The following is a 21,062-nucleotide window of genomic DNA, read 5'->3' as shown; positions in this document are numbered from 1 at the left end:
GTAGGCAGGACACACTTGTCTTTGTACTCCTCACCTGGTAGTCAGCACACTCTTGACACCATCTGAACCAAATAGGTTTATATTGTTTTCATTCCAGTATTCCATGTCTTTAGTCTGCTTGTCTTCAGTAAACTGCAGGCTTGGCCCGTGTGCATTGCAATTTTTTTCTTGAACCCATTGACTTGCATTGTCAGGTCTCGGATGGTTTACGCAGCCATACGCAGCATGCTGTGACTTTTTCCTCAGCTTGATTCCAGATGAGGAAAAACTTACAGATGTACATAGCCTAAGGGGCACTTTGCACACTACGACATCGCAAGCCGATGCTTGCGATGCCAAGCGCGATAGTCCCCGCCCCCGTCGCAGCTGCAATATCATGGTGATAGCTGGTGTAGCGAACATTATCGCTACGCCAGCTTTACATGCACTCACCTTCCCTGCGACATCGCTCTGGCCGGCGACCCGCCTCCTTATTAAGGGGGCGGATCGTGCGGCGTCATAGCGACGTCACACGGCAGGCGGCCAATAGAAGCGGAGGGGCGGAGATGAGCGGGACGTAAACATCCCGGCCACCTCCTTCCTTCCGCATAGCTGGCGTGAGCCACAAGACGCAGGTAGGAGATGTTCCTCGCTCCTGCGGCTTCACACACAGCGATGTGTGCTGCCGCAGGAACGAGGAACAACATCGTAACATCGGTCCTTTCCAAATTATGGAAATGACCGACGCTACACCGATGATACGATTACGAAGATTTTGCGCTCGTTAATCATATCAAAAAGGCTTTACACACTACGATATCGCCTGCGACGCCGGATGTGCGTCACTTTCAATTTGACCCCACCGACATCGCACCTGCGATGTCGTAATGTGCAAAGTGCCCCTCATTGTTTTACATTGGTGCTAGTGCAATTCAATTTTCTATCTGATTTCAATCACCGATTTAAAATGCACGTAGGAGTGAGGCCTTATACAAGCTGTACAATGATTACTTTACATTTTATAAAGTGTGAGATCTTCAGTGTTGTCCCCTGAAAAGATATAATAAAATATTTTCAAAAATGTGTACTCACTTATGTGACATACTATATATAGATTTTAGATATATATATATATATATATATATATATATACTATATACAGTACAGACCAAAAGTTTGGACACACCTCATTCAAAGAGTTTTCTTTATTTTCATGACTCTAAAAATTGTAGAATCACATTGAAGGCATCAAAACTATGAATTAACACATGTGGAATTAAATACTTAAAAAAGTGTGAAACAACTGAAAATATGCCTTATATTCTAGGTTCTTCAAAGTAGCCACCTTTTGCTTTGATTACTGCTTTACACACTCTTAGGCCGGCTTCTCACTTGCGAGTTTCTCGCAGTAGTGCAGTGCGAAAAAATCTCGCATTGTACTCGGACACATGTTATTCAATGAATCAGCTCTCATCTGCGATTTTTTTCTCACTCCAAATCGGACTGAGAAAAAAATCGCAGCAAGCTGCTTTTTGGCGAGTTTCACGCTCAAGTCTTTCCAATGCAACCCTATGGGAGCGTGAAAAAAAAGCATGTCACACGGACCGGCACTCACACCATCCTAGTGACATTCGTTTTTCTAAATACATTAATCGCATGTTTCTCAAAACACTGGAAATGAGTGAGGTCTCACAATGTCGGTCAATTATAGAGATTGACCGACATTGTGAGACCTCACTCATTTCCAGTGTTTTGAGAAACATGCGATTAATGTCAGTCGGTCTCTCTCTCTCGGTCTCTATTCTCTCTCTGTCGGTCGGTCTGTCGGTCGGTCTCTCTCTCTGTTGGTCTCTCTCTCTCTCTGTCCATGTCGGTCTATCCCTCCCCCCCCCCTCTCATACTCCCTGATCTCCGATCACCGGCGCGGCGCTGCACGGCGTTCACACTGCTCCGGCGGCTTCTCCTCTTTTGAAAAAGCCGGCCGCTCATTATTCAATCTCATATTCCCTGCTTTCCCCACCCACTGGTGCCTATGATTGGTTGCAGTCAGACACGCCCCCACGATGAGTGACAGCTGTCTCACTGCAACCAATCACAGCTGCCGGTGAGCAGGTCTATATCATGCAGTTTAAAAAATAAATAAATAATTTAAAAAAACGGCGTGCGGTTCCCCCCAATTTTAACACCAGCCAGGGTAAAGCCACACGGCTGCTGGCTGGTATTCTCAGGATGGGGAGCCCCACGCTATGGGGAGCCCCCCACCCTAACAATATCAGCCAGCAGCCGCCCGGAATAGCCGCATCCATTAGATGCGACTGTCCCGGGACTGTATCCGGCCATCCCGAATTGCCCTGATACGGTGGCAATCGAGGTAATAAGGAGTTAATGGCAGCAGCCCATAGCTGCCACTAAGTCCTAGATTAATCATGGCAGGCGTCTCCCCGAAATACCTTACATGATTAACCTGTAAGATAAAGAAAATAAAGACATATACCAAAAAATCCTTTATTTGAAATAAATGACAAAAAAAACAACCTCTTTCACCACTTTATTAAACCCCCAAATACCCCTCCAGGTCCAACGTAATCCACAGAGGTCCCTCGACGCTGTCAGCTCTGCTACATCGGAAGCTGACAGAGAGCGGTCACACACCACGACCGCTCTCTGTGAGCTCCCCGCAGCGACTGAAGTGAGTCGCGCTATCAGCGATGACGTCACTCAGGTTACCCGCGGCCACAGATCACAGCGGGAGGACTTCTGCTGTGGCCGCGGGTAATCTGAGTGACGGCACCGCTGATCGCGCGGCTCACTGCGGTCACTCAGGGGATTTCCGGTCACCGGTGAGACCTTCACCGGTGACCGAAAATCAGGCCATGCCACACAGACAGAGCCGCAGGATGACAATGAAGTCGGGTGACGTTCATCCGACTTCATTCTGATTGTGCGGCTCTGTCTGTGTCTGCTGTTTCCAGCCTTAGCATTCTCTTGATGAGCTTCAAGAGGTAGTCACCGGAAATTGTTTTCCAACAGTCTTGAAGGAGTTTCCAGAGATGCTTAGCACTTGTTGGCCCTTTTGCCTTCACTCTGCAGTCCAGCTCACCCCAAACCATCTCGATTGGGTTCAGGTCTGGTGACTGTGGAGGCCAGGTCATCTGGCGTAGCACCCCATCACTCTCATTCTTAGTCAAATAGCCCTTACACAGCCTGGAGGTGTGTTTGGGGTCATTGTCCTGTTGAAAAGTAAATGATGGTCCAACTTAATGCAAATCGGATGGAATAGCACGCCACTGCAAGATGCTGTGGTAGGTTTTGAATAAATCCGCAACAGTGTCACCAGCAAAACACCCCCACACCATCACACCTCCTCCTCCTTGCTTCACGGTGGGAACCAGGCATGTAAAGTCCATCCGTTCATCTTTTCTACAAAGACACGGTGGTTGGATCTAAAGATCTCAAATTTGGACTCATCAGACCAAAGCACAGATTTCCACTGGTCTAATGTCTGCCAACATTTCATGTTCTATTTGATTCTTAAAGTTTTTTCATTCTTTTTTTTCCATAGGGCACCACTATCATCACCAACCTGTCCTCTGTGCTCAAAGATCAGGAAGTCTGGGAGAAGCCTTTACAATTTTACCCCAAACATTTCCTTGATGAGAATGGAAAGTTTGCAAAACAAGAGGCATTTATCCCATTTTCTGCAGGTATTTTTCTTTGTATTAGTGACGATATCTTTTATATGAGGGTTATACATTATTGGCGTTAGGGATGAGTTAGCTCCTGGGATGGTTTTCTTCTGAATAGATGTTGGCACTCAAAGAAGTGAGGTAGTTACATTATATACTGGTAATAGCCAAATTTATTAGCTTCATCTACAGCAAGGCAAGTACATCACAGTGTAAATGTCGTGGGCAGCGGGGCGCTGTGCTCGCTAACGCTCGGGTCCGGCGCTGCTGCTGCTGCTCGGTGGCTCGAGCGGTGGGCCGGATCCGGGGACTCGAGCGGCGCTCCTCGCCCGTGAGTGAAAACGGGGTTGGTTTGTTTTGGGGATTTAGTCCGTGACGCCACCCACGGGTTGTGGTGAAGATGGGCACCACGCTGCTGGTGACGGGGATTCCGGGAGCGATGGTGGGGAGCAGCTGGGATGTTGTTTTCCCCCTCCTTGGGTAGCGGTTGGTTGTCCTGGGGCCCGGTGGTGTGACGGGGAGGCAGGGTAGGTGAGGTGCAGGGTTGCAGGGACAGCGCGGCGTGGTGCCGGATGGCACGGGTGTACTCACTCAGCAAGAGATGCACAAAGTCTTCGGTAAACCAAACGGCTGGATGGACGGGTCCCGCAGCCGGCTGCAGTGTCTCTCCCCGGACAGGTGATGGCGGCTGTCTTTCCCTGCACCTTTGTGTACTGTCTTGACTACAATGGGTCCCCAACGGTAGTCCACTCCCCGGTGTATGGATGCCGGAGTAGCCCGTTTGCCCGCAGGCGCTGGCCCTTAGGTCTCTAGCCTTTGGCGGTAGCTGTATACCCTCACGATGCGGACGGTTGCCTTCTAACGGGTCTTTTGTGAAAATACAAAGTTTTCAAACTTTAAATTTTTATGCCCTTAAACTAGAGAGTTATGTCACACAAAATAGTTACTAAATAACATTTCCCAACTTCACATCAGCGCAATTTTTGAAACATTTTTTTGTTAGGAAATTAGAACTGTTCAAAGTTTATCGGTAATTTCTGTTTCCAACAAAATTTACAAACCATGTTTTTAGGGACCACATCACATTTGAAGCGATTTGAGAGGCCTAGATTACAAAAAATACCCAAAAGTGACACCATTCTAAAAACTGAACCTCTCAAACCACTCAAACCACATCCAAGAAGTTTGTTAACCCTTTAGGGACTTCACAGGAACTAAAGCAATATGGCATGAAAATAAAAATTACTTTTTCCCACAAAAATGTTACTTTAGCCCAAATTTTGCATTTTCACAAGAGTAACAAGAGAATTTGCACATTAAACTTTGTTGTGCAATTTCTCCTGAATACAACAATATCCCATATGTGGTGAAAACCTACTGTATAGTAGCATTGAAGGGATTCGAAGGGAAGGGCCAACATTTGAATTTTAGAGCGTAAAATTGTGTGGAATCCTTAGCGGATGCCATGTCACATTTGGAGAGTCCCTGATGTGCCTAAACAGTAGATATCCACAAGTGACCCCATTATCTTTCACCCTTCTCTCCCAGACTCTGCCAATCATAGGACAGCAGCTGAACTAGCAGTCTCAAAGGCTGCTATCACTGTTTAGCGGTTTCTGTATTTTCAGTTGGACATTAAACTGTGCTCATCCATGCTCTTATGCATGCCTAGAAAGATGAAAACAGCCAGATTGTGAAATGGTGAGGAACATACTTGCACTGTCAGCCTCTGGCCACATAAGATCTCTGTTGTCTCTTGTGTAGACTCTTTGGTAGACATTAGGGATATATTGTAGACTGCATGGTAAAGAATAGTGATTCTGGTGATCAGAAAGAGGGAGGACATGTGGGTGTGAGATCCATTGGCATCCTTTCAAATCGGTGTCCTTGGTATCCCGGAGAAACATTTTCCTGTTCCAGTAATGTCTGTCAGTGAGAAAGAAAGCTCTTTTGGGTTTGACTATGGCTGCATGCAGATTTGTATTCCCCAAAAGACATCTGCTGTGACTCGTGTAGAGGATCTCCTTACCTTCTGAACTCTGATCCACGGTGCGCATGACAAATCCATCTTCTCCTTTCTCAGCCAGTCAGCTATTGGCCAATGGGACAAACAGCCAATCTCGTCTGCGACCAGGTTTCGGTTGGTAAGTCCTGAGCTCAGTCCCCACCACATTAATCAAAGTGGGAGCAGACACGCAGACATGAGAGTTTGGTGCCAATTGCAGTCAGTCAGGCCTAAACAACATTGTTAGCAGAGATATGCTAACTGAAGTCAGTTGCTCACAGGATTATACACACTTAGCAAAACTCTCCTTTCGGATAACTAACTTTGGGTGGGAGGAAAAGGTGTGGGTTAGGGAATTGTTAAGTTTGTAAACTGCTGTGCTGTACCACTGCTGGGTTTGTCCCTTGCACTCATTTGATTGCATAGTTTTCTTTAGATTAATTTTCCTGCTACCACATTAGGTGGAAGCATTGATTAGGTAAATTATATTATATTTAATTGAACACTTTGGCCCATAAGGTAGTGCAGCACAGACGTTTTAGTCAACTCTGTTATGCGCACTAGAGTGCACATGGGGAAAATAAAGTAAACTAAATAAACAGATCTTCCAGATTTACCCAGGAGTTATCATTTGGACCATAATCCTTCTGTTTAAGTAGATACTGTAGCCAGCATCTTATGAGTCTGGCATTCAGTACTTGCTCCACCTCATACTCCTAATCCTCCACCAAATCTACCTCATTTATGTCCTGAGGTTCAGGCTTCCCCTCACACTTTTAAGGAGAGAATAATAGAAGGAATTATTGATCCTCCACGGCACCAGAAGTTGGCGTTTGACAATCACAGGATTAATGATTTTGATTACCTTATGCAACCAACAAATTATAGAGCAAATTTCTTAGATGGTACTTTAAAATGTAGATTTTTAGGGAATAAACAAACAAATTCTCTGACCCTAACGACTGAAGTCCTCCTACATCTGCGGGTTCGTAGTTCACTTGGTCCAATCACAATTTACCATAAGACTTTTGTCAACCTCCCTCCATACCTTAATCAAATGTGAAGAAAATATCTCTTCTTCTGGTACAGAAGACTGCAAACTGAAAACTTTCCAAAACAGGATGAAAACCTCTGCAGCAGAAAAAAGGTGAGGTACTGGTGACTGTAGAGGAACGATTATTGAGAGCGAACTACGCATGAGCCTGAAAATCCACCCAGTCCCCCTGATTAGATTAAACAAAACATCTAAAATACTGTTCTACCTCTTGGTGCATCCTGTCTGTCAATTAGTCTCAGGATAATAACTTGAGGGTAATGAAAGTTTAATGCCCAATCTGGAGCAAAAACTACACCAAACATTTGCTAAAAACTGAACTCTTCTATCGGAAATAATGTTCTTAGGCACTCCATGTAATTTCACATTATGCGAGAATAATGTAGCTAAACTCTGTAGCAATCTTTAATCAGGAACAAATGAACAATTTTGCTGACGCAGTTTACCACCACCCGCACTACAATATTAACACAAGAATTAGATAGATTAGTGACAAAGCCATGGCATCCAAGGCTGAGACAGGTATTCGTTTGGTAAGAGAAAACCCACCCAGGACTGGTGAGTAGAGATGAACAGTCCAAGTGATGGTCTGGCTCACTGAAGAGATGCTCAGGGAAAAATATATTAGTAAAAAATCAAAGTAATTCCGGCACTCAATGAAATTAGTCCAAACAACTTGTATTTTGATGAATCTTTATTTTTATTTTATTAACGTTTCGGCTATTGCCTTCTTCAAAAACTGAATATAGAGATAACATATAAAAAAGTATAAGTACCATAGATACAATCATGTTACAACTCATATCAATATCTAAAAAGAATGAATCATTTATACCTATTTGGTCTGAGAAGAAAAAGTATTTTCTCATATGGAGGACATCAATGAACTTGCTGCTAAAGCTATCAAAACAAAAGAGCCCATAATTAAGGCAAAAAGAGACAATAATTCACTAAAAGTGAGATACAAAAATGAAACATACCTAATCAGAGACTCACTAGAAGGGAGCTCTGAATTATAGGATATACTAGCACATAGACAGCATGCACGTATATAAATATCTATGGGGCAAAAGAACATGAGATGGGATCACATAAGATATAATGGAACTAGATGATAAAACCATAATAGTCATATTACCTCAATGTAGAAAAGTAATGGGTATAATAATCTCCTAATAAGGAATTGAGGTATAATACTGCTATATAAAATAGCTAAAGAGAAAGCAAAAGAGAAAAACAATTATTATAATGTACATTTGTAAGGTCCTGGTGGTGGAAATGCTGGGCCGTGCACCGGACTCCTCCAGCGGAGCAACTCGGAGCTAACCCCTATACAGGGACTGTGGGGTCACCCCGTCAGAGGGCTTGATTCACGGTAGCCGAAGCACTAGCTGTGTGGGCACAGTCCGTTCCGGAAGGAAAAGGAAGATGTCCTTGAGGTCACAAGGGTCCAGATGGTAGTCCCAATAACGAAGCTCTGGTTCCGGTGCCGGGTGGAGATGACAGGTGGGACCGGATTCAGCTGGACGAGAGGACAGAGGTGACCACGTGGCGTTGGGGATCGGAGCCAGGTCCGGACTGAAGAAGATGGTGGTCGCCTCAGCCGACAGCCCGCGACAGGAATTACGCAGCAGTCGTGGTTAGAACCAGATGGCGTGGCAGGACGGGCTCTGCGAGACAGAAAAGGGTTAATACCAGACAAGGCAAAGGGGGACCTGAACTCCTAGCTCACTAAACATGTATAACAGGCCCCGCCCACCTGGAAGAAGTATCCTCTTATACCCTGTACCTGCAAGCCAATATCCTGTTTGTGGACGCTGGCCCTTTAAGAAAGGGTCAATGACCGCGCGCGCGCCCTAACGCGCATGTGCGAGGCCTGAGTGCCTGAGACCAGGGAAGGAAGTGGCGCCGAGGAAGCAGGAGTGCCGGACAGGGTGTACAGGGTGCACACCCTAGAGCGGGGACGCCTGGAGGATACCGGCGGGAGAGAAGGAGCAGGAGGACCGGGAGCAGGAGTGGTGAGCGGAGCGCGCCATCGGGAACCGGGGAGCGTGCCACAGGAACCGGGGGTCGTAGCACGGGGACCGGGGGGCGCAGCACAGGGACCAGGGATCGCAGCACGGGGACCAGGGATCGCAGCACGGGGATAGGGGATCGCAGCACGGGGACCGGGGATCGCAGCACGGGGACCAGGGAGCGTGACAACATTTAAGTGAATAATTCACAATAAAGAACAGAAAAACCCACATATTATCTCAATGTGGAAAATATAGTAATTTCCAAATGGGAAAATAAGGTATAATACCGCTATGGAAATTGACTAAAAAAAGAGCAAAAGAGGGAAATGATCATTATGATGCACAATCAGGTGAGTAATTCGCAGTAAGAAACAAAAAACCCATAGATTACAAAAAAGTGAAGATCGCTAAAGAACAACATAGTATTACCTGTGTCATAGGTGGTCCGCGGTGGAGTGTTAGAAGACGTGCTCGCTGTGAGGTTTATAAGCTGGAGGGGGCGGGCCCATTATGAGCAATTTCCTATGTAGTGGAACGCACGGTTGAACGCGTATTGCGCGTGCGCAGTGAAACGAGGAAGTGCGCGCATGCGCGGTAAGAAAAACTAATCAGACAGTGTCTACGAGACCCGGAGCTCCATGGAAATGGCGTTTTTTTGTTTTTTTTTTGGTGAGTAGAGATGAGCCACCCCCCTAGAGTTCGAGTTCAGTTCGGTTCATCGAACAGAGGATAAGTTCGTCGAACGTTCAACGAAAAGCCGGAAAAGCCGATCTAAGATTGCATAACAGCTTCTGTTGATACTCCTGCATATGTGCGTCCCTTTCTATGGCTGGAATTATTTCACCAAATTTGGACTTGTACCGGGGATCTAAGAGTGTGGCAACCTAGTAGTCATCATTACTTCTTATTCGGACAATCCGAGGGTCATGTTGTAGGTAGTGCAGCAAAAAAGGCGCTCATGTGTCTTGCACATCCATGCGGACCAAGTCCTTGCTGTGTTTGTGGCGATGAGGTGATAACCGTGCTTCCTTCTTCTGGCATCTCATCCCAACCTCGAACAACCGAAATTTGACCAAGGTCTCCCTCATCTGCTGAGTCTTCCATGCCCATCGACCGTTCATCCTCAATTTCTTCCTGGGCTCCTGCACCTTCCTCAACAGTTATATTCAGTTTTTGAAGAAGGCAATAGCCGAAACGTTAATAAAATAAAAATAAAGATTCATCAAAATACAAGTTGTTTGGACTAATTTCCTTGAGTGCCAGGATTACTTTGATTTTTTATTTTTTTTTGGTGAGTAGAGATGAGCCACCCCCCTAGAGTTCGAATCGGTTCGGTGAACAGAGGACAAGTTCGTCGAACGTTCGAACCAATTCAAACCCCATTGAAAACAATGGCAGGCAAACACAAACACATACAAACACATAGAAAACACCTTCTAAGGTGTCCAAAAGGTGACAAACAACTCACAAGACACCACAAACACATGGAAAAGGGACAAGGACATATACTCATGCGAAAACAAAAGAGCTGGACGAGTAAAAAGAGGAGGAGACACAGATATAGGCATGTCATGCCCTTCTAAAAGCATGTAAAACACAGCAAGGGGACTCCAAGCAGAGTCTCCCTTTTTTCCAAAAATTGGGCCACACACACCACTTCAGTGGCATCACCTGTGCCCCAGTTACAAAATTCACATGTTGATTTGCATCAAAGACATTAAAAAATATGCCGGCCTTAACTGTCCCCAGGATGACACCGGGGTAGCAAAGTCCTTGCTGAGCCATGACTTGTTCATCTTGGATCATTTTTAAAAACACAGCAAGGGGACTCCAAGCAGAGTCTCCCTTTTTTCCAAAAATTGGGCCACACACAACTGACACACTGTGTCAGACTTCTTGTCTCTTGTGGCCTTACAAAGGATGATCTAAAAAAATTATGAAATGATTCCATAAAATTGCTGTTAACACCAGATACGGTGTTGCTGGTACGGTTTGATGATGACGAGACAGTCCCATGCTTGGCAAGTTACAACTGGGAGATTCACTCTGTTAACCACTGGTGTTTGGTGGAAAAGCCGAGCTAAGATTGCATAACAGCTTCTGCTGATACTCCTGCATATGTACATCCCTTTCTATGGCTGGAATTATTTCACCAAATTTGGACTTGTACCGGGGATCTAAGAGTGTGGCAACCCAGTAGTCATCATTACTTCTTATTCGGACAATCCGAGGGTCATGTTGTAGGTAGTGCAGCAAGAAGGCGCTCATATGTCTTGCACATTCATGCGGACCAAGTCCTTGCTGTGTTTGTGGCGATGAGGTGATAACCGTGCTTCCTTCTTCTGACATCTCATCCCAACCTCGAACAACCGAAATTTGACCAAGGTCTCCCTCATCTCCTGTGTCTTCCATGCCCATCGACAGTTCGTCCTCCACTTCTTCCTGGGCTCCTGCACCTTCCTTAACAGTTTGGCTGCTACCATGCGCCCTTGTTAATCCCTCTCCCCCCACCGTCCCATGCCTGCCACCTTGGTGCTGCTGAACGTCTGGACCTTGTAGATCTTGGTATCCCTTCCGCATATGAATCCTCCTGTACTTCCTCCCCTTCCTCTTGTCCCACCTCCTGACTCCGAATAGTGTTTAGAGTGTGCTCCAGCATGTAAATGACTGGAATTGTCATGCTGATAATGGCATTGTCAGCGCTAAACATATTCGTCGCCATGTCGAAACTGTGCAGAAGGGTGCATAGGTCCTTGATCTGAGACCACTCCAGCAGCATGATCTTCCCACCTCTGCATCTCGTGGCCCAGGCTATACGTCATAATGTATTGCACCAGGGCTCGGCGGTGCTGCCACAGTCGCTGCAACATGTGGAGAGTCGAATTCCAGCGTGTCACCACATCGCATTTCAGGCGGTGAACTGGCAGGCCAAAAGACTTTTGGAGCGATGCAAGTCAGTCAGCTGAGCCGGTTAAATGGCGGAAGTGAGCAGACAGTGACCATTCCCTATGCAGAAGCCCATTTAGGCCGGGATAGTGGGTTAAAAATTGCTGGACAACAAGGTTCAACACGTGAACCATACAAGGCACGTGTGTCACCTTGCCCCGGCAAAGGGCCACACCCAGGTTTGCAGCATTGTCGCACACAGCCTTCCCTGGCTGCAGGTTGAGTGGAGACAACCATTTACTAAACTCGCTCTCCAGAGCTGACCACAACTCCTCAGCTGTGTGACTCTTATATCCCTGACATTTCAACGTAAAAACCACCTGATGCCGTTGAGCTCTGCTGCTAGCATAGTAAGGAGTAGAGATGAGCGAACCGGTCGCGGTCGGTTCGCCGAACGGGGGTCCCGTTCGAGTTCGGTTCGTCGAACGTTCGACGAACCGAACTAGAACCAATAGGCTATAATGGGAGGCAATCACAAACACATAAAAATGCATGATAAATGTACACAAACAGTTAATAAACATTGCCATAACACTTACCGGTCCCCGCGATCCCTCCTGCACTCTGTCTCCTGCCGCTATTCCATCCGATGATCGCTGAATCCTCCCGGTGACCGGCACTGCCAGCAGAGAAGCAGGACCTATCGTGACGTCAAAATAGCCATGTGACCAGTCACGTGGCTATTATCTCATTGGCTACAGACTGGTCACATGACTATGACACGTCATGTAGGACCTGCGAGTGCATCTCTCCGGTACACGGTGCACATTTGTGTATCGCCGTGTACCGGCGATATGCTCTAGCACACGGTCGACTCCCCGTTCCGTTAGGGACCGGCTGACACAGCCGGTCATTAACGGAGATCACCGTTGCCATAGCAACGCGGTTAGCGATGACGTCACCGCTAACTGCGGCTCCGGGAGCACCGTTGCTATGGTAACGCGTCTGTCAGCGTTACCGCTGTTACCGCTAGCAGCACTGATCACTCACGGAGTGAAGGCTGCACGCTGCTTCCCGATTGTAGTGAGGATTGTAGTGAGTAGGAGGTGCCCCAGCCCATGATGGGCTGGTGCACCTCATCCTCACTACAATCGTCAGTACTACTACACGAGTGAGGATTGTAGTGAGGATGAGGTGCCCCAGCCCATGATGGGCTGGTGCACCTCATCCTCACTACAATCGTCACTACTACTACACTAGTGAGGATTGTAGTGAGGATGAGGTGCCCCAGCCCAACAAGTAATGGGCTGGGACACCTCATCCTCACTACAATCCTCACTACAATCCTGAAGTGCAGTTTCTTCAAATTCATTTAAAGGCACTTTGAACGCTGAAATTGCTGCTTATAAGTTAAGCCTCTATTAAAAACCTCTTATCAGCGCTGGTTTATTGGGGATTTATTGGGCTGACAGGGGGTAATAAAGATGGAGTCTCTAATGTGTCTGTGTATTTATTTCTATTAAAGTATTTTTTCTCTGTGTGGTGTCTTTTTTTTAACCCTTTATTGGAGATTCTTAATGGCCGGGTCAAACGTGCCTGACATTAAGAATCTCTGGCTTAATACTGGCTAGTAAAACAAAGCCAGTATTAACTCATGATTACCCAACAAGCCACCCGGCTCCAGGGCTGTTGGAAGAGTTGGATACAGCGCCAGATGATGGCGCTTCTATGAGAGCGCCATTTTCTGGGACGGCTGCGGACTGAAATTCGCAGCAGAGGCGCCCAGAAACCTCGGGCTAACCTGTGCTGCGGATTCCAATCCCCAGCTGCCTAGTTGTACCCGGCTGGACACAAATATGGGGCGAAGCCCACGTCATTTGTTTTTTAATTATTTCATGAAATAATTAAAAAAAAAAAAAGGGCTTCCCTATATTTTTGGTTCCCAGCCGGGTACAAATAGGCAACTGGGGGTTGGAGGCAGCCCGTGGCTGCATGCTGTACCTGGCTAGCATACAAAAATATGGCGAAGCCCACGTCATTTTTTTGGTGGGCAAAAAACTTCTGCATACAGTCCTGGATGGAGTATGCTGAGCCTTGTAGTTCTGCAGCTGCTGTCTGCTCTTCTCCATACAGACACACATCAGCTGCAGAACTACAAGGCTCAGCATACTCCATCCAGGACTGTATGCAGAAGTTTTTTGCTGAAAAAATTATGTGGGCTTCGCCATATTTTTGTATGCTAGCCAGGTACAGCAGGCAGGTACGGCTGCCCCCAACCCCCAGTTGCCTATTTGTACCCGGCTGGGAACCAAAAATAAAGGGAAGCCCTTTTTTTATTATTTCATGAATTTCATGAAATAATTAGAAAACAAATGACGTAGGCTTCGCTCCATTTTTGTGTCCAGCCAGGTACATCTAGGCAGCTGGGGATTGGAATACGCAGCACAGGTTGGCCTGAACTTTCTGGGCCCCACTGCTGCGAATTGCAGTCTGCAGCCGCCTCAGAAAATGGCACTTTCATAGAAGCACCATCTTCTGGCGCTGTATCCAACTCTTCCAGCACCTGCCTGCTATACCTGGCTAGCATACAAAAATATGGCGAAGCTCACGTCCTTTTTTTGTAGTTTTTTGGCCAAAAAATTAAAAAATGCTTCCCTGGATTTTCCATTGCCAGTGAAGGTAACACCAAGCAGTGGGGGTTAGCAGCCAGTAGCTGCTTGGATTACCCTTAGCTAGCAATACAAAAAATGCAGCGGGAGCCCATATATATTTTTTTAATTATTTATTTAAATAACTAAAAACAAAATGGGCTTCCCTGTATTTTGATTGCTGGACATCACAGTGCTGTAAAAATAAATCTTTAAAAAAAATGACATAGCGCTCCGCGGTATTTTTGGTTCTCAGCGCAGATAAAGCAGACAGCTATGGGTTGCCACCCCCATCTGCCTGTCGTTACCTTGGTTGGCAATCAAAATACAGGAAAGCCCATTAACTTTTTCTATTTAAAAAATAGTTAAAAAAAAATGACGTTGGGTCCCCCCATTTTTGATAGCCAGCTAGGGTAAAGCAGACATCTGTAGCCTGAAAACCACAGCTGGCAGCTTTACCGTGGTTGGGGATCCAATGTGGAGGTCCCCCCAGGCTCTTTTTTTATAATTATTTTATAAATATTAAAAATTACACAAAAAAAGTAGGGTCCCCTCCAAATTGGATCACCAGCCAAGGTAAAGCAGACAGCTGTGGTCTGGTATTCTCAGGGTGGGAAGGTCCATAGTTATTGGGCCTTCACAGCCTAAAAATAGCAGGCCGCAGGCACCCCACCTGGCGCTTCACCCCAGCTCATCCCGTGCCCTGGTGCACTGGCAAACAGGGTAATAAATCGGGTTGATACTAGCTGTAAAGTCACCTGAGATCAAGCCCAGCAGTTTGTGATGTCATGGCGTCTATTACATACCCAACATCATAAACTGTCAGTACTAACAAAAACAAAAAATCGACAAAAGAAATTTATTTGAAAAGACAGTCCCCAAAACATTTCCTCTTTCACCAATTTATTGTAAGAAAAAAAATAAAGGGGTCCCACGACGACTCTGGACCGTCTAGAATATGGGGGGGAGACACTCAGGGAACGTATCCCCCATTTTCTAGGAGTGCGGACCCTTCATGTGAGGAGTGTGGGTGCAATGAATCTGCACTCACTCTCCCCGGGTCCACAGCAGCAGAGTCCATGTCGTAATGGTTGCTACCAAAGCTGCAATGCCCTGCTCATGAGGTAAGGTCATGCCTAATCAGGAGAACTACTGTAGAGGAAGCTCTGCTCACTGGTATATAGGTGCTCAGAGGTAATAATAGATAAAATTAGTGAGTAACCTCGGCACTCTAAATCTCCCAGACTAAGTCAGTAAGTCACAACGGATAGTAATGCAAAATCACTCTTTATTGGTCCGTATTAAGAAGTAAAATAGCAATCCAAATATAGATGGGGTACAATCTCAGCATATAAAATAACCTTTATTCCTAAACTTGTAGGAGCAACAAAATTCACTCCAAGACACACAAGTTAGGTACTGAAAGCCATCACTATGAGAGGTGAGTAAACACCCTGGTAATGTCGGTTAGCCCAAATAGGCAGGCGCCCAGAGGGGTCGCATATAGTGATGGCCAATAGAATAACAAACACATGAAAAAAACTAAACAAACATAAAGGAAATAGTGCTGTTTGTGGGCAAAGGACAGTGGTCCAATTGGCAAAAAAAACACAACATACAAAATAATACCTAAAAAAACAATCAAAGTACAATGCACTCCATTTGCTGACAATGGTCAGTCATACAGATATACGCAATGTAATCAATTTTAGGCATTAAAAAAAAGGAATGGTCTCACCCAATCCCTTTTGATGGAGGGACACGCAGTCTCTAGATCCTGAGTAGTGGATATGTCCGCCATGAACTGGCCCTACCACCTACCAGATATAAAATAACAAAAGACTGCTGCCCCAGACTTCCGTCCTGACAAGGACGGACCACAACTAGGTCTCAAGCTGGACCCCTATGCTGACCCTGATGACATCCCGGCGTCCCGACGCGTTTCGTCACTAAGACTCCTCAGGGGACATGATAGTCTTCAGTCAGGTCCTTGCTGCCAGCCCTCACCAAACCATAGTGTCAAAGGTTCTGGCGTGGTCGAGAATGGGGTCATTTAAACCTGTGAGTGATGTCATTGCTCCAATCAGAAGCTACATTCCACCTGATGCTTAATTAATCAAAATCAAGTGGATATCCTCATATGGGTATGGATTAAACCTGTGCAGAACACACCCATAACCGGGTGTATAACTGCAGCAGGTGCAGAATCAGGAGTCCTCCCCACATCCCCTCCAATCATATGTTTACTTACATCCTGCCGGGAGGCACATCGCATGTGCGCCGGCATCATGGGGGAGGGGGACCTCCTCACAGAACAGGTGTTACATTCACATCGGACCCGGGACGCACATCCAGTATGCACCAGTATCAGAGGGGAGGAACTTCCTCTCTGCTCGGATGCGAGTCCACTTCCGGCCGGGGACGCACATCCCGTGTGCGCCAGTAACAGGGCGGGACTTCCTCTCTCCTCGGATGATGATGCACATCCGGCCGGGGACGCACATCTCGTGTGCGCCCTTCTCAGGGGGGAGGGACTTCCTGTGGGCCGTGATCACATGATCGGGAGATTCCCGCATCACTTCCGGTCCCCGATGTCAATCATTACACCACACGGAGCAGCTCCCATATGCATAGATAGTAGGGGAGGTACTCCCATTGTAAATGAACACGTCATCGGCGGTGGGCGTCAAGGCTGCACCACATATTCCCACCCACTCCGAGGCCCAGTATGGAGATAAGAGGACCGCCCCCTCTCCATGGGGATACGGTCCAATCGACGTATATATGCCATACCATGCATAGCCTTCCACCCCCATGAACATCAGCAATAGGGGGCAGAATATTGAACAGGGGCATATAGCAAATAGGCCTCATCGAAATAAATCACCATAATTCATGTGGGCGTGTTAAGGGGGTTTCTCAGACACCTGAATACCTTAACCATAAAGGTTACACTGACTAAATCCAATCCAATAGGAAATTCAAATCCACAAGGTGCTGTTATATTATCACATATGCATGCAACTGAATTGACAGGTGCATACATAATACTTGTGACAATTATTGATGAATTATAGGGAAGGCAAGAATGAATTTCTTGCCCTAATTGCCCGAAAGATATAAAAAGGTGTGAAAGGATTAAAGTGGCAGCGAAAAACTCTCCATAGGAAACTAAATAAAGCTGTTGAATAGTAGCTGCTCATTTAGGCCTTTGGGGGAGAGGGTTTCTAATTGGAAGATCCATTTTGTCTCCCTTTGCAGGATGAATCTATCCCAATCCCCCCCTCTCTTTGGTCTCAGGACTTTGTCAATTCCAGTAAACCTCAGGACACTGGCATCTCCGCCATGTTTTTCAATGACGTGTCTAGCCACCGCCGTGTCCCTACGATGTTCAACATCACCAAGGTGCTCGCCAATCCTCCGTCTGAATGCCACTTTAATCCTTTCACACCTTTTTATATCTTTCGGGCAATTAGGGCAAGAAATTCATTCTTGCCTTCCCTATAATTCATCAATAATTGTCACAAGTATTATGTATGCACCTGTCAATTCAGTTGCATGCATATGTGATAATATAACAGCACCTTGTGGATTTGAATTTCCTATTGGATTGGATTTAGTCAGTGTAACCTTTATGGTTAAGGTATTCAGGTGTCTGAGAAACCCCCTTAACACGCCCACATGAATTATGGTGATTTATTTCGATGAGGCCTATTTGCTATATGCCCCTGTTCAATATTCTGCCCCCTATTGCTGATGTTCATGGGGGTGGAAGGCTATGCATGGTATGGCATATATACGTCGATTGGACCGTATCCCCATGGAGAGGGGGCGGTCCTCTTATCTCCATACTGGGCCTCGGAGTGGGTGGGAATATGTGGTGCAGCCTTGACGCCCACCGCCGATGACGTGTTCATTTACAATGGGAGTACCTCCCCTACTATCTATGCATATGGGAGCTGCTCCGTGTGGTGTAATGATTGACATCGGGGACCGGAAGTGATGCGGGAATCTCCCGATCATGTGATCACGGCCCACAGGAAGTCCCTCCCCCCTGAGAAGGGCGCACACAAGATGTGCGTCCCCGGCCGGATGTGCATCATCATCCGAGGAGAGAGGAAGTCCCGCCCTGTTACTGGCGCACACGGGATGTGCGTCCCCGGCCGGAAGTGGACTCGCATCCGAGCAGAGAGGAAGTTCCTCCCCTCTGATACTGGTGCATACTGGATGTGCGTCCCGGGTCCGATGTGAATGTAACACCTGTTCTGTGAGGAGGTCCCCCTCCCCCATGATGCCGGCGCACATGCGATGTGCCTCCCGGCAGGATGTAAGTAAACATATGATTGGAGGGGATGTGGGGAGGACTCCTGATTCTGCACCTGCTGCAGTTATACACCCGGTTATGGGTGTGTTCTGCACAGGTTTAATCCATACCCATATGAGGATATCCACTTGATTTTGATTAATTAAGCATCAGGTGGAATGTAGCTTCTGATTGGAGCAATGACATCACTCACAGGTTTAAATGACCCCATTCTCGACCACGCCAGAACCTTTGACACTATGGTTTGGTGAGGGCTGGCAGCAAGGACCTCACTGAAGACTATCATGTCCCCTGAGGAGTCTTAGTGACGAAACGCGTCGGGACGCCGGGATGTCATCAGGGTCAGCATAGGGGTCCAGCTTGAGACCTAGTTGTGGTCCGTCCTTGTCAGGACGGAAGTCTGGGGCAGCAGTCTTTTGTTATTTTATATCTGGTAGGTGGTAGGGCCAGTTCATGGCGGACATATCCACTACTCAGGATCTAGAGACTGCGTGTCCCTCCATCAAAAGGGATTGGGTGAGACCATTCCTTTTTTTTAATGCCTAAAATTGATTACATTGCGTATATCTGTATGACTGACCATTGTCAGCAAATGGAGTGCATTGTACTTTGATTGTTTTTTTAGGTATTATTTTGTATGTTGTGTTTTTTTTGCCAATTGGACCACTGTCCTTTGCCCACAAACAGCACTATTTCCTTTATGTTTGTTTAGTTTTTTTCATGTGTTTGTTATTCTATTGGCCATCACTATATGCGACCCCTCTGGGCGCCTGCCTATTTGGGCTAACCGACATTACCAGGGTGTTTACTCACCTCTCATAGTGATGGCTTTCAGTACCTAACTTGTGTGTCTTGGAGTGAATTTTGTTGCTCCTACAAGTTTAGGAATAAAGGTTATTTTATATGCTGAGATTGTACCCCATCTATATTTGGATTGCTATTTTACTACATGGTGATGGCAGGGTTTCTCTCCACTGGTCTAAATACTGAGGAATGGTTGGCTGAGGCCAGAAACGTCTTTTCTGATAAAGAGTTCACACAGAAAAAATATGTACCATCTTATGGGGCGGCCTTTAATGAATTAACTCAGGTATACAGGGACCAGATTGCCTCTTGGTGGGAAGTCCAGTCCCTGGAGAGTTACATTAAGGCTGGAATAGTCCCAAGGGGACTGAGAATTCATCTATCAGTTGGGCCACGGTATAAGAGTGCTTCCTTTGTGGCCAATTGGGAGAGAGAGGCCACTAATAGCTCCCTGAGATTGATGCAGATTATGCTGGAGGAGGAGAGGGCCACTCTCTCACAGCTGAACGCCAAACTCAGGGAATCTATTGAAGTCACTAAGAAATATTCTGGTGAGCCGGACTTTACCAGTAAAGAAAAGAAATTACAGGATAGTTTGGAAAGGTTCCAGTACCATCTTAAGGAACGAAAACACAAACAGTATAATAGGGATATTCTGGACTTTAAAGACAACCGAGCGTATCAGGTCCTTAATAATCAACCAGGCCCAGATATCCCTCACACAGTGCCATCTTCTACGGACACTGAAACCTCCGATACTGAAAACTTCAGGAAGTCCAGGAAAAACAAAAACAAGGGCAGAGGGAGAGGCAGGGGTGGCTTTAAACCTGGGGAAAGGGTGGACTTCACCTCCCCCACCCAATCCTTTGAGCCCCATTTTCTGAGGAACCGGCAGTTCCACAGAGGGAAATGACACCAAATATAGAGATCATCAATTTGTCCCATAAGATACTCAGCCCAATAGAAATTGGTTTATTGAAAAAGGGATTATCATTTGTGCCAACCTCCAATTTTGATCACTTCGAATCCATTAAAGACCTCAGTCTGTTTCTTAGGAAACTAAGGTGGAGGAAGCACTTTCTCAAGCAGGATGCCAGGGTCTGTCAAGATCTTGACATCCCATCTGATTTGCTTCCAGATGTAAGGCTCCTGAGCAGTTTGGAGGAAGTAGACCCTAACTTGAGGGGTCTTGGCCCCTTTACAAATCTTAAAAACAAGAGTTCAAAGATGCCGCCTACCGCTGGGGATTTATCGGCAATTGATATATTTGAGCGGTTAGTGACGGATGAGCTTAAGAGTCTTTCAGTGACAGGCTCTTACTCCAGGTACAATCTTGATAGCTTGGAGATTGAGGCTTTGAAAAATTTGGAGAGTGACGACCACATTGTCATCAAACCCTCGGATAAGGGTGGCAATGTGGTCGTCATGGATAAGGACAAATATGTTGATCTCTGTTTGGGGCTACTGAGCGACAAGGATACGTATGAGACTCTACCAGGGAACCCCACTAGGACCTATATGGAAGAGCTGAGAGGGATTTTGGATGAGGGTCTGTCGGTAGGAGTTATTGATAAAACGGAATACGAATTCTTGCTCCAAAAAAATCCTGTGGTGGCTACCTTCTACTGTCTCCCCAAAATCCACAAGGGATTGAATCC

General features: G+C 46.4%; 1 protein-coding gene across 2 annotated transcripts in view; it reads left to right on the top strand.

Annotated features, from left to right (window-relative positions):
• Positions 1–21,062, top strand: part of LOC142249913 (cytochrome P450 2D17-like) — a 173,230-nt gene that overhangs the window by 111,386 nt on the left and 40,782 nt on the right. For both annotated transcript variants that reach the window (XM_075321890.1, XM_075321891.1), the window contains one exon: positions 3,542–3,683. In XM_075321890.1, the coding sequence (XP_075178005.1) occupies positions 3,542–3,683 (142 nt within the window). The remainder of the gene's footprint in view (positions 1–3,541; positions 3,684–21,062) is intronic.

The sequence above is a fragment of the Anomaloglossus baeobatrachus genome, chromosome 8, assembly GCF_048569485.1.
Source record: "Anomaloglossus baeobatrachus isolate aAnoBae1 chromosome 8, aAnoBae1.hap1, whole genome shotgun sequence".
Taxonomy (NCBI): Eukaryota; Metazoa; Chordata; class Amphibia; order Anura; family Aromobatidae; genus Anomaloglossus; species Anomaloglossus baeobatrachus.
This window is presented reverse-complemented; position numbering and strand designations above follow the sequence as displayed.